This window comes from Sparus aurata, chromosome 21, assembly GCF_900880675.1.
Source record: "Sparus aurata chromosome 21, fSpaAur1.1, whole genome shotgun sequence".
Classification (NCBI taxonomy): domain Eukaryota; kingdom Metazoa; phylum Chordata; class Actinopteri; order Spariformes; family Sparidae; genus Sparus; species Sparus aurata.
The window spans coordinates 26,701,496-26,713,697 of NC_044207.1; the positions used below are offsets into that span (position 1 = coordinate 26,701,496).

The window sequence follows — 12,202 nt, forward strand, 5'->3', positions numbered from 1 at the left end:
ATGTTTGAATATTTGACCTATAACAGCGGTTGGCCTGCTGCCCAGAGCCGCTCTGCTCAGTCGTAGTAGAGTAGTTCATTAAATAACAACCAGTGAGCTGCAGATACTTTCCTTTTCCTTTTCCTTTTCACCTAAGTCTCTGAGCGATATGCAAGCCAGTTGTTGTGGATAACATACGTGTGTCCTGCATCACTTTGAAATGTCATCGCGTGACCTTATTATCTTCATCGTTTTAATTAAAGCTGCATTTGTGCCTGAGTGCGTGTGTGTGTTCAACAGGTGTGAATATTCCAGGGTATTTCTCCAGCCTCACGTGATGACTTACACACACATGTTCTCAGATCCATGATGTATTATTAATGAGTGAACAGTAAGTTCTGCGCAGTTTATGTGAGGTTATTAAACAATAAGCTATTTCAGTTGATCTAAGTAGGAAAGAAAAAACACTGTCTGCTTTATTTCCTGCGCACAGACAGAACAGGCAGAGCAGCAGCTAATTACATCGTCTACCCCCTGCGTCTCCACAGACACACACACCGGTTGCACCGATGTATTTTACAGTAGAAGCCCTTTGATATGAGTTTTAATTGGCCGGATGTGAGGTGTTTAATTAGGAGCTTTGAACTGATGTTTCAGGTGGAAAACCTGTGGCAGATTCTGTGTTTTGTCAAATCTCTAATTAAAATCCTCCTCCTCAGAAGACATAACCTCCACATCAAGCAAACACACTCGCAGTGTTGCCAGTTTGCATGTGTGTGCGTTCGAGGGCAGACATCCCACTGTTTCCACTAAAAGTGAGTTCGCAGGCAGCAGCCCTTTAATTATCCCAGGCGATCGCTTGCCCTCGTTATAGACAGTGCAATGCAGGACGGCGAGTCGGAGTGATCAGATCAACAATGGGGTCTCGTGACATGTGAAACTTTATTCCTCCATGTCATTATCTCATCACACATAGGTCACCAAGAGCAGTTAATCAGAAATGTAGCTTGACTTCCACCACTTGTGTACCTTTTATGTAAAGGCTATTTCACACTGCATACTTGTAGTTTGTTAAGACAACAGCGATTAAAAAAATACCAAATGATGCTATAGATTCAGAAAGGCAGACTAGCTCGACTCACAGGCTCTTCAGCTGGTTCACCAAACAAAACAAGCACAGCTAGGCAAATAGCTAATGCCTCAATTCAAGTTTATAATCTTGCCATACGTTTTCAGAAATCTTACATTCTGGCCATCTTTTTCATGCCAACCATTTCAAGAAACTGGCATGTATGAAGTTTTGCACTTTTTTACAGGGATAGTGGATGCCTATTCATGCTTCTATCTGTAAAAAGACTTCTCTCATTTTGCAGCAGAAGCAATCAATCATCTACGGTGGAGATCCTGAGATAGCAGCCGTTTTATTGATGGCACAGTGGAGCAGATAGGAGCTTCTATGCCGGACCTAGTGCCTACAACAGCCAATGAGTGATTGTATAGACTAGTGACCAACTCCCTTCATTCTTCTCTCTCCTGAGACTCCGGATGACTGATGCATCATGTAACCAATGAGATTTTCTGATCCAGTAATATATAGTTTATGACAGTTTTTAAAGCCCTTAACTTGGAAATGATAAAAGTTTGTGTAGTAGTATGCGCTTCGCTTTTTGAATAGGCTGTTTTTCCACCTAAGCACTTGTTTTTTTCTATTTCATATGCAGAAAGTTAGTTTCAACAAGGAAAAAAATAACTATAACGAGGTTTTACCCCTGTTACTCACAGGAAGGTGTATTTTGAGGTCACTAAATGGCTTTTTTTTTTTTTGCTAAGTGCTTGAATATTGCCTTTGAAAAATGAGTGTGTGGCGTGTCCATTTTCTGTGGTATTGTGATTAAATTTGAGCTTGGACCATGTACTATTTGATGCGGACTCATTGTGTTTTCTAGAGAATAGGTGCAGTTACAGGTCATCTGCAGGCTTAGCAAGAAAAATACATAATTCAGTGAGTTCAAACTCCTACACATTAATGCCAGAAGCACTTAAAGAGCTTCTTGCAGTTTGGGAAAGAATCAGCTCATAACTTTTCGAAAAAGCCCAAAAACCATGCCTGTACTCCAGATGGTCCAGCAACAGCTTTGAAATTACTCTGGGCTGCACAGGGCAAGGTGTTTTTGGATAATTTTACAAATAAATCCTGGGGAGAAGAACAGGTTAAAGAATTCATGTTATCCTTTTTGGGTTTCTGCCTTTCCTTTATCTTGTTATGTCACATTTTTGTGCATGTAAAAGGTCCGCAAAGTGAAAAAGTTTAAAGTCCACACCTAAATCAGTCACTTTCTCCCACAGAAAACGCTGCACCTGTATTGCCTGAAACACCTGGTTTGGATTTTAGCCTTTACTTCCGTTACTTAAATGCATCACTTTGTAACAGCCATTACATAAATACATATTTTTTATATATTTATTATTCGATATATACACTCCAGTCAGTCAGCAGACATACAGTTGCTACTGCTCTAGCTGCGTTATTTTAGATCACACTACCTCGCTCGGCATGACCCGCCCTCTGATTGGCTACATAGTGCCCATTAAGTAATGCGCATGTGCAACTCTTGTGCACTCTGTCGCTAAAGCAGAGCATTCAAAACACAGTGTGAAAAGAGATGCTGCAGCAATGCTCCATATGAGAAAAATAATGTGTTTTTTGAAAATATACTTAATATGATTTTCTGATATTATGTAACCAGTCTGCTTACTGTAAAACGCATTAATGGAGCAAATTACTCTTTTTTGTTTTTAGCTTTTAGGGTTCCTTTTAAATAAAATGTTATTAATATCATAGATTAATGTTCCATCAGAGTTGGGATAAAGTTTGATGAGCTATGCATGATTAAGTCCAGGACTTTATAGTTAGATCACCGACTAATTCTGAGATTCCAAATTCAAGAAATAAATTAGAATGCTGTTAATAAACCATTAGCAATAAACAGCTACGGGATGCAATATGTATTTAACTTTTGAATCACTGAGTTTCCCCTGAATTTAAAATGTACTTTTTTCTGTAATTATCCTTTGGACACATTCGCCTGCCTTAATACAGAATTTAAAGGACAAATAAAAAACACCAATAAATAAAGCATTAACCTCTCTCTCCAGCTGATAACCCGTTGGTTTATATATTTAAGTGACTCCTTTGAGTGTTATATCCCCTCCACTATCCAATTCCAGCAGGGAATACATCCAATTAAAGACCAAACTGCTGTTTCATGGGGACTTTAATTGTGGCACCAGTCTGACGTCAGATCTCTGGAGTCTATTTCAAAGCAATGGCCCAAAAGAAGGATGTGAAAAGGAATAAGTCCTTGGCCTAATTTAACTGCAGTGAAAAGACAAAAGAAGATATAGTTTTGATTAAATTTGTCCAAATCCTCCAGACTGGTTTAATTTTATGGCTCCTCCAATAGGCACACGTCTGTTCTCTCAGACTTTAATGTCAAAAGCTTCAGTTCAAGAATAGACTTGTGAGGATGTCTGATCAGAGAGTCACTAGAAAGATAGTTAATTGGGACATCTTGCATGGTTATCGTGATTCTGTCTGAATGATCCTCTATTCATTATCCAGATCAGGGTACTTTGTGATATTCATGAGATTAGGAGCAAAATGTTTCTCATGGATAAAGAAAAATGGTCTGTTGAAATATGCTATCAGCAGAAATTATGGATGGATATTATTGTCCCATAAAGAAAAGCGACAGTATAGAGCCTTCTGTTGATTACAATGTAAACAAAAGACCAAAATCCTGATCGTATGTGCTCAGTTACTTCGGAGAGCATTACCATCGGCCCTAGAGTCCAGCAGGTTTAATGCTGCTCCAGCAGAAGACAGACTATTTGTTGAGGTTCATTATGCTTCAGGAAGGAAACTTTTTTGTAACAAATTGGTTGCCAATCTTTGAGAAGGAGGCAGAATACTTTTTTTTTTAACCTGAAATCTTGTAATAAAAAGAAATATAATGAAACCATAGACCACTACAACTGTACTTTTGGTGTCTCATAACCCACGAGGGTTGGTGACACTTTGTGCATGACATGAAAATAAACTAAATTAATAAATCAAATCTGTCTTCTCTCAAAGATCCCCCTACAAATAACTCAAAAAACAGAACATCATGCAGAACTTGGTGATTATGACTAAACAAGATGCTAATCCCTCTTAGATTTGTCATATTTACAGGTTAGGAGTTATTGCTTGCAGTGTAATGTATATTTGACTTTGAGACAATAAAACTGCGGTCAGATGTCACAGAATCTGGACCCACATCTGTCTAAAATCTGCTCTTTTACTCATAAGTGTCATGTTGCATCCAAAGACAAGAATGTTTGGGACTCTGCTCATCGGTCTTTCCCACAGTTAGATGGTGCCCTCTGTTGCAGGAAGAACACAACTGCAGCTTTGATAACTCATTTTGGCTGCTTCTGAACAGAAAACCACTTTGATACCAATTTGGTTTTTGATGCATATGTGCCACTGCTCTGCTGAGAGGCAGATCTGGAGTACAGTAACTATACAGTATAGTTTCTTCCCTTTGGCATACCCCCAGTGTACTAAGGGTTTTTAATTAATTAGGCCTCGTAATCCACCACTTTCACACATCAAATTGTGTTTCATGTCATCGTGGCACGACTTGGAAAAAAGACTTGTAACTGAACTCCGACTTTCATAAATCCTTCTTATCATTTTTTGCTAGTTTTCCACAGCGGATCATTTTAATGAGTGTGTGAACATCTGCTCTGTGTGGCTGTCCAGTGTTTCCAGGCAGCTGACTCTTTCCCAGTACACAAACATGTTTAGGCAAGACGTCGAATGTCAAACCCCCACTGAGATCCATACGGTTCCTCCTTACTGAGTGGGTAAGCTTTTATTTCTATGAGTTTATTCAAATGAATTAACACTGAGAGATGACAAACAGTTCATTCAAATATTTTCTCATCACGCACCATAGCATGATGTTGTTTTCAGTAAATCATTGTTACTAATGAGAACTAAGTGTCAGGTCCCAGAAAACAAGTGTGTGTTTCAGGCGTAAGGTGCACTCGCTGTGCTTTTAATGATATTACAGCACATGCTGTGAAATACTGCATGTATGCTGTGAAGGCGGTTGTACATCATAGTTTCCTGCTATTTTGATGTTTTTGAAACTTTGTTAATCTCGTCAACCTGTGGAGTTTATTGAGGTGCTTAGTTGAATTATGTTTGTCATAGTTCATATTGATGTAGAGTGAAAGAAGAGGATTGACTGGAAGGAGGATTCAAAAGGTAGAGGAACTAAATGAATGAAACACGAATGAAACTTATTGGTGAGCAACTGGCCAAACGCAAACACCTGTTGTGTTGATGTCAAAATGCAAATTGGTGCTAGAATTCCAGGCTACTTTAATTGAGCAATTCTGCTCGATTAAAACTACAAGCCACACACACACACACACACACACACACACGCACTTTCTATCACAGATAACACATGCATACATTTTTGAAAGAAGGCAACTGAAGCGCTGTCTTACTCCCAGCCATTAGCAGTGCGCACAAACATCATTACAGGTTGGTTTCTCCACGTCATACACTACAACATGACATATAATTGATGGGTGATCTCTAGCACCACATAGTGATTTTTTTGTAGAGAATCGTAGACAAAGTCTGAGGCACTCAAGAGGTTAATGAGTTAAAAGGCCTTTAATCAATCATGGCTGTTGAATCGCAACAACAGCCTGCACGTTAGAGCCATTAAGGCCTTCATCAGGTCAGTACTGATGCCTTAATGGCTTGAACACGACATCGTATCACACAACGGAGCAGCACCCCTTCAAACTTTTTTTGAAAATCAGTCACTGAATATCTTTCTCTTCTGATTAAAATATCTTCCCCAAAACTACACAGTGCACCTTTAATTGGACACGCTGCTCCATCTTTATTAAAGGTGCCCTCAGAAAACCTCTGTAATGAGAATGTGCAACATTAAAAAAAGAAAACTGAATCAAACTGAACAAGCTGACTAGCAGCTAAACAACCAAAGAGGGTTTTACACTCACGGGGTGTTAGAAACCAGTTAACAAATGAATGATAACGGTGCTCTGTGACTTCTGGATGTGAAGATAAGCAACCGTTTGCTGAAAAGGGCCTCCATAAATTTGTTATCATTGCCCAAAGTGCTACAAAAAAATCTGATTAGAAAGCTCAGATCTACAAAGGCCCAAATGTATTTAGGTAAAGAAAACAATACATTTAAGAGAAATATAAATGAAAAGTATATTTCCAAGGGTGGCTGAGTCATGACCCGCCCTACTCTGCCTCTGATTGGCTAGAATCCCTATCACTCTGGTTTGGTTTAGACTTGAGGAGTGCGATTGGCTAGAGTTCGGGGGGGGTAATAAAATGGTGAGCCAATCAGAGGCGGCGAAGGGCGGGTCCTGCCGCCACTGGCTCAGTGGGCGTTGCTTAAAGATCATGTGACAAACGTCGTCACCGTCGCCGACATGTGGATCGGACGGACTGCTCTGTTTTTAGGTCTGCTCGGGAGCAGAGGCGTGACAAGAAGTATGGTGAGTGCAGTAGCGCGGGGTTGTTTGTCTGATTCTTTAATTGTGCTGTAGCCAAAACATTTCTGTTCCCGCTGCCGAGATGAACTGAACTGACATGTAGGTCAGATATAGGAGCTCTATTTTTAAATACGGTGCAACCGACAAATCGGTCCGATGTCGGAGCAGCAACGAACAGCTAGCTAGTGTCTGAGCTGCAGTGTTAGCATGTAGACGTCAGTGAATTAACGGTTTAACCCTCAGACTAGATTCAGTCACGTTAATTTAATTCAAACGTCTCGGTTTCACTGTTATGAAAGCGTGACTGGTATTCCTAGCTTGCTGTGCTGTTAGCGTTAGCGTCGTTAAATGGACAAAGATGTTTTTAAAGTAGCTAATAATCTGTGGTGATAATCCCGCTAATGGAAAATTTAACGTTACATCAGACCAGGAAGAGGCTCTGCGGTTTGTGTGTTATCCCCTTATTTCTCCATTCTGATGGCGTGCGGTGACAATTCGACAACGATTCAATCAGGTCTTGTGGGTTTATACTGACACATACACAGGTGACTACTAATTATGGTGACACCCTAAACCCGTTCAGGTGCATATATGAATGATGACCGTGCCAAAGAGTATTGAATCAGAGTTTATCTTCCTGGTCTTTGCTCCACCTTATCTGGTTCATCTTGGGCTTGTCGTAGGCTTGAGCTCACTTTGACCCGTTGCTTTTCTTTCACGGACTTCAGCCCTGACAACTCCAGCTGTCTTACACAATCACACACACTCATTGAAACCCCATTGTTGATCTCCATGCAGTGTGCTCAGGTGGGAGATTGGAAGAATGCCAAGTCCATATACGAGTTCTCTGCCAAGGACATCGATGGAAATGAGACTTCTCTTGAGAAATACAGGTAAGGTATAATTTCTCCTTATGCTCTAATTAAAGCTTAGTAGTAATGAGTGGTGTACAATATCCAGATCGATATATATATCGTGATCTACGGTTTGATATCATCAATGCAAAGTGAAAACATTGATTCATGTCGCCGCCATCCTTAAGATACGCCTTTATTTTGAAATTCCAATGGCACAACTGTGTCACAGTTTTGGTGGATGGGCAACTCCTTTTCTAAACAATGCTTCTTTTTGTTAAAAAGAACAGATTGATTTCCATTAAAATGTCTGGAACCATTGATGCAATAAGATTTCCACTGAAGAGTTGAATTGATATAACTGTTTGTGTTAAATGGGCATATGATATTATCTTATACTGATCGCAGGCCCCTGTGTTGAACCAAATCAAAATTGTATCGTGGCAGACTTTGAGATATCAGCTACTTTTTGTTGTCCAAATAATCTATATAATATTATATTGTGATGAAACTCGTGATTTACAGCCCTAGTTGCCGTGACTTTCATAGTGTTTGAGAGACATGAATATTTCTTGCAATTGTCATGTTTAGACCACACAAATGATCAGTAAATAGTAGAAAGTTTTTCTCAGTCTAACCTGTCTTTTGTTCTGTGTTTTCCGTGCAGAGGGTACGTTTGCATCATTGTAAATGTCGCCTCTAAATGAGGAAAGACCCGCGTAAACTACACTCAGCTAGCAGCCATGCACGCCTCCTATGCTGAGAAAGGTTTACGCATCCTGGCCTTCCCCTGCAACCAGTTTGGAGGACAGGTAAGAAGGATGAACACAGAGTCAACACAGCTTTTGTTTGTTTTTTGTTTTCTTTATTTGGTGCTATAGGAAATTAATATTGTGAGTGTTGCCATGAATGAATGAAACTCACAACCATGAACTGTTAAACTACTGGCTGTTCATTTTAGGATCTGTCCACAAGCATAAGGGTATTTCTCCAAATGGAGGTTTTTCTATGAGTATTGGCTTTTTTCGCCCTTGTAAAAAACTTTTCAAGTCATCGTCAAGATTTTTTTTTTTTAAATGATGACACAGACCTAATTAGGCTGTATCTGTGTATTCAGCATCTCTGGCTAAGTATGCATTATGATATTGGGAGTATATAAGTTTGTATGTAGAGATACTCAAACATTGAAATGCAGTCCTTGAAAAGAGAGACAATAATGAGTGTTGACAATTTAATACATTTGATAAAAATCACATCATATAGGAGTATCCTGTGAAGAGAAGTCATATCTGCCTCATTCATGGTGTTTTCTGCAACTAAGTAAACAAGCACAGAGTGTACAATCTGCTTCCTGCTCACATCTGGATGAAAGTCATTTAGCTAATTATTACCTGGATTCTTTCAGATATTAGATACATTTCTGAATTCATTATTGCATTAAATGTGAAGCTTTATCAGCTCTGTAAAACTAATATTTCCAATATTTTATTTTGTGTTGTCTAATCTAGGAGCCGGGGACAGAAGCAGAGATTAAAGAGTTCGCCAAAGGTTTCAATGCTGAGTTCGATCTCTTTAGTAAGATTGATGTGAATGGAGACAACGCCCACCCTTTGTGGAAGTGGATGAAGGCGCAGCCCAACGGAAAGGGGTTCATGGGAAAGTGAGTCATTTCTCTGCCCTTTTTGTTTGCTTCTTCTTTCACTTGCCTAGACTTGATGTGCTAGAGGTCGCATTTCTTAGGAAACATGCTCCCTTATTGTGACATGCAGTTATGAGTGAGAAATATGTGTTGGCTGTTTATTTATACTCATCCTGCAAGAGATGCCACACAGTTCCAAAGATTACAAACATTAGACATTAGTTATGGCTGTAAGTGTTGTATCTTCTTCACCAGTTTAACCACTGTGTGTTGACAGTTTGTAAAGCTGGGAGTTGCCATGTCTCCCATGTCTCTATTTGTTGTTTTTTTTTAAATGTAGCCAGAGCTGAAGGCACTTGTAGCCAAAACAACAAGAACATAAACCTTGTTGTTTTGGTAAAACCTTGGAATGTGAACACTCTGAGTCTTACACTTCCTGTTCAGTTTCTGTTACTTCATTCCACTACTTTCCTCTTTGTTTCTTATTCACTTTCGACAAGGTTGTGACACGTTTCACAAATACTTAACAGGAGTATGCTATCATGGTTGCGTCATTACAACAGCAGACTGAGCTGGTGTTTTCGTGTAAACACAAGTTGTATGTACTGAGAATTCAAATGGAAAAGCATGGGTGGAGGTTTTGTGAAGAATAACTCGTCCACCCTGGAAAGTGGTCACTGCTGTAATGGGGGGTTGTTGGTGATTCTGTATTTGACTGAGGGTTGTGCATGTTAGAATCTATGAGCCTCACCAGGGCTCTAAAATATCAACAGTCTAATTGTGCTTTGCTGTTTTTATAAATCCATGATACGTGGTGTTGACATAGCAGACATATTAGTAGTTACGTCTTTGCCTCTCAGTCTCGCCCTTCTGTGCGATTTGTCTGGGATCTATAATCTCTTAACTATATGCCATGAATACTTAATTCTATGCTAGTGGCAGTGTTGTCACCTTTACACTACATAGCAGTGTTTTCCATTCATAATGACCCCTGCCCTGCATTTTTTTTTTTTTTTAGATGTTTCCCTGCTCCTGATAACATCAAGCTTGTTATCAGGCTCTGATAATGACTAATCATTTGCCTGCAGGTTGTGTTACAATAGTTTTAATATCTCTCTCTCATTCTCTTTCTACAGTAACATCAAATGGAACTTTACAAAGGTAATCTGCTATACTTGGCACTGTCCCTTTTTGAAAATAACTATTTTCAGTAAAAATTTGGTTAATATTTCTTGTATCAACAATTAAAAACATGATGTTATAATTTGTTATTGTGTTCTTCCTCAACAGTTTCTGATCAACAAAGAGGGAGACGTGGTGAAGAGATATGCCCCCACAGACGATCCCAGCGTATGTTGCCCTCGCTGTGCTTTAAATTTTTCTGTGCATGTTCCAAAATGTGTTTTAATTGTATTGAGCGTTGTAGTGAACAGTTCTTCTCTGTCCATGGTGCTGAAGTGTAGCCATTCACCGTCTCTGTCATGGTTAAATATTGACTTCTTTCTTTTTGCAGGTGGTGGAGAAGGACCTGCCTAAATACCTGTAATAAGAGTCTCATCTGTGTTTGTTTGACTCCTGACCTCTCTCACACGGACGTCCGGGTATTGGTGTGTGTGTGTCTGGACCAGTGACGGCTTGTCTGTAAACTCAACATTGGGGAGGACAGGCCTGATGATCTCAGCGTGCAACGAATCTCCAGAACCCCCCGCACCAAACCCATAAGACCATGTGAGAGGACATTCACCAGCCACTGTTCACATCGTATTACAGACCGAAAACAGTAATTTCTTTTCCTACAAACACCATCTTCTGAGTTTCAAGTGACGAATGTAATCATGTGTCAATGATAGTTTTATGTAAGGACATGCAGTAAGGTGCCATAAACTCACAGATTTCTGTAAAACTACTGATAATTGTAGTAATAATAATTTTTGCACTTAACTGGTAGAAGGGATCTTGTGTCTGTAACTTATAACTTATCATGTGATGAAATTGGATAATAAATTCACTCCTGGAAATTGAAATAACATGCACCTGTTCAAATCTAATTTGAGTGTTGTTTTTTTTCACTTTGTCAGTGGTTACCAAAGTGCTCTGTTTTTTTTGTGTGCATTTGTTTCGTTCAAATATTAATTTTGATATTTTATAACTAATGCAAGGATTTACATTACAAATTATTAAACACAGAGTTAATATTGGTAAGGTAGTAAAACTTTATAGTTTCCTCCCTCATGGTTTACAGTTTTGCATCAAATTTAAATATTGCCCCAATTACTAGTCAACTTTTAGTTCACTGGTAAAATGAAACAATTCCAAGTTAATATCTACCACATAAATAAGGTATTAATGCAATATCCGTAATAGTTATGTTTACGTATAAACTAAAGTCTTTGACACTAGAAAGGGTCCTGCTAACATAAACACAGCACATACATAACAGAGTTTACAGTACATATGGTCTGTATATGTTAATATAATAAGATAAATTAAAGGGTTATCATATATAACAGAGTCTACAGTATGTATGATCTGTACATGTTAATATAAGATAAATTAAAGTGCTATTATCATATATAACATAGTCTACAGTGCATATGATCTCTACATGTTCATATGATAAGATGGATTAAAATGGTATTATATATAACATATAGTCTACAGTACATTCTCTACATGTAAATATAATAAGATTTAAATAAAGTGTTATCATATATAACATACAGTCTACAATACATATGATCTGTACATGTTGATATAATAAGATAAATTAAAGGATTATCATATATAACATAGACTACACTACATGTGATCCGTACATGTTAATATAAGAAAGTGTTATTATCATATATAACATAGACTACAGTACATATGATCTCTACACGTTAATATAAAAAGATAAAGTGTTATTATCATATATAACATATAGACTACAGTACATATGATCTGTACATGTTAATATAATAAGATAAAGTGTTATTATCATATATAACATACAGTCTACAGTACATATGATCTCCACATGTTAATATAATAAGATAAAGTGTTATTATCATATATAACATATAGACTACAGTACATATGATTTGTACATGTTAATATAATAAGATAAAGTGTTATCATATATAACATA

The 12,202-nt window shown here is 38.2% G+C and overlaps 1 protein-coding gene across 1 annotated transcript; it reads left to right on the forward strand.

The window, feature by feature from the left end:
* Nucleotides 1-6,452: 6,452 nt before the first annotated feature.
* Nucleotides 6,453-11,120, forward strand: LOC115573277 (phospholipid hydroperoxide glutathione peroxidase). The gene is made up of 7 exons (XM_030403999.1): nucleotides 6,453-6,582; nucleotides 7,378-7,472; nucleotides 8,101-8,245; nucleotides 8,942-9,093; nucleotides 10,209-10,233; nucleotides 10,363-10,422; nucleotides 10,586-11,120. The coding sequence occupies exons 1-7, from the start codon at nucleotides 6,517-6,519 to the stop codon at nucleotides 10,616-10,618; spliced, it is 576 nt and encodes a 191-aa protein (XP_030259859.1). The 5' UTR covers nucleotides 6,453-6,516; the 3' UTR covers nucleotides 10,619-11,120.
* Nucleotides 11,121-12,202: the final 1,082 nt, after the last annotated feature.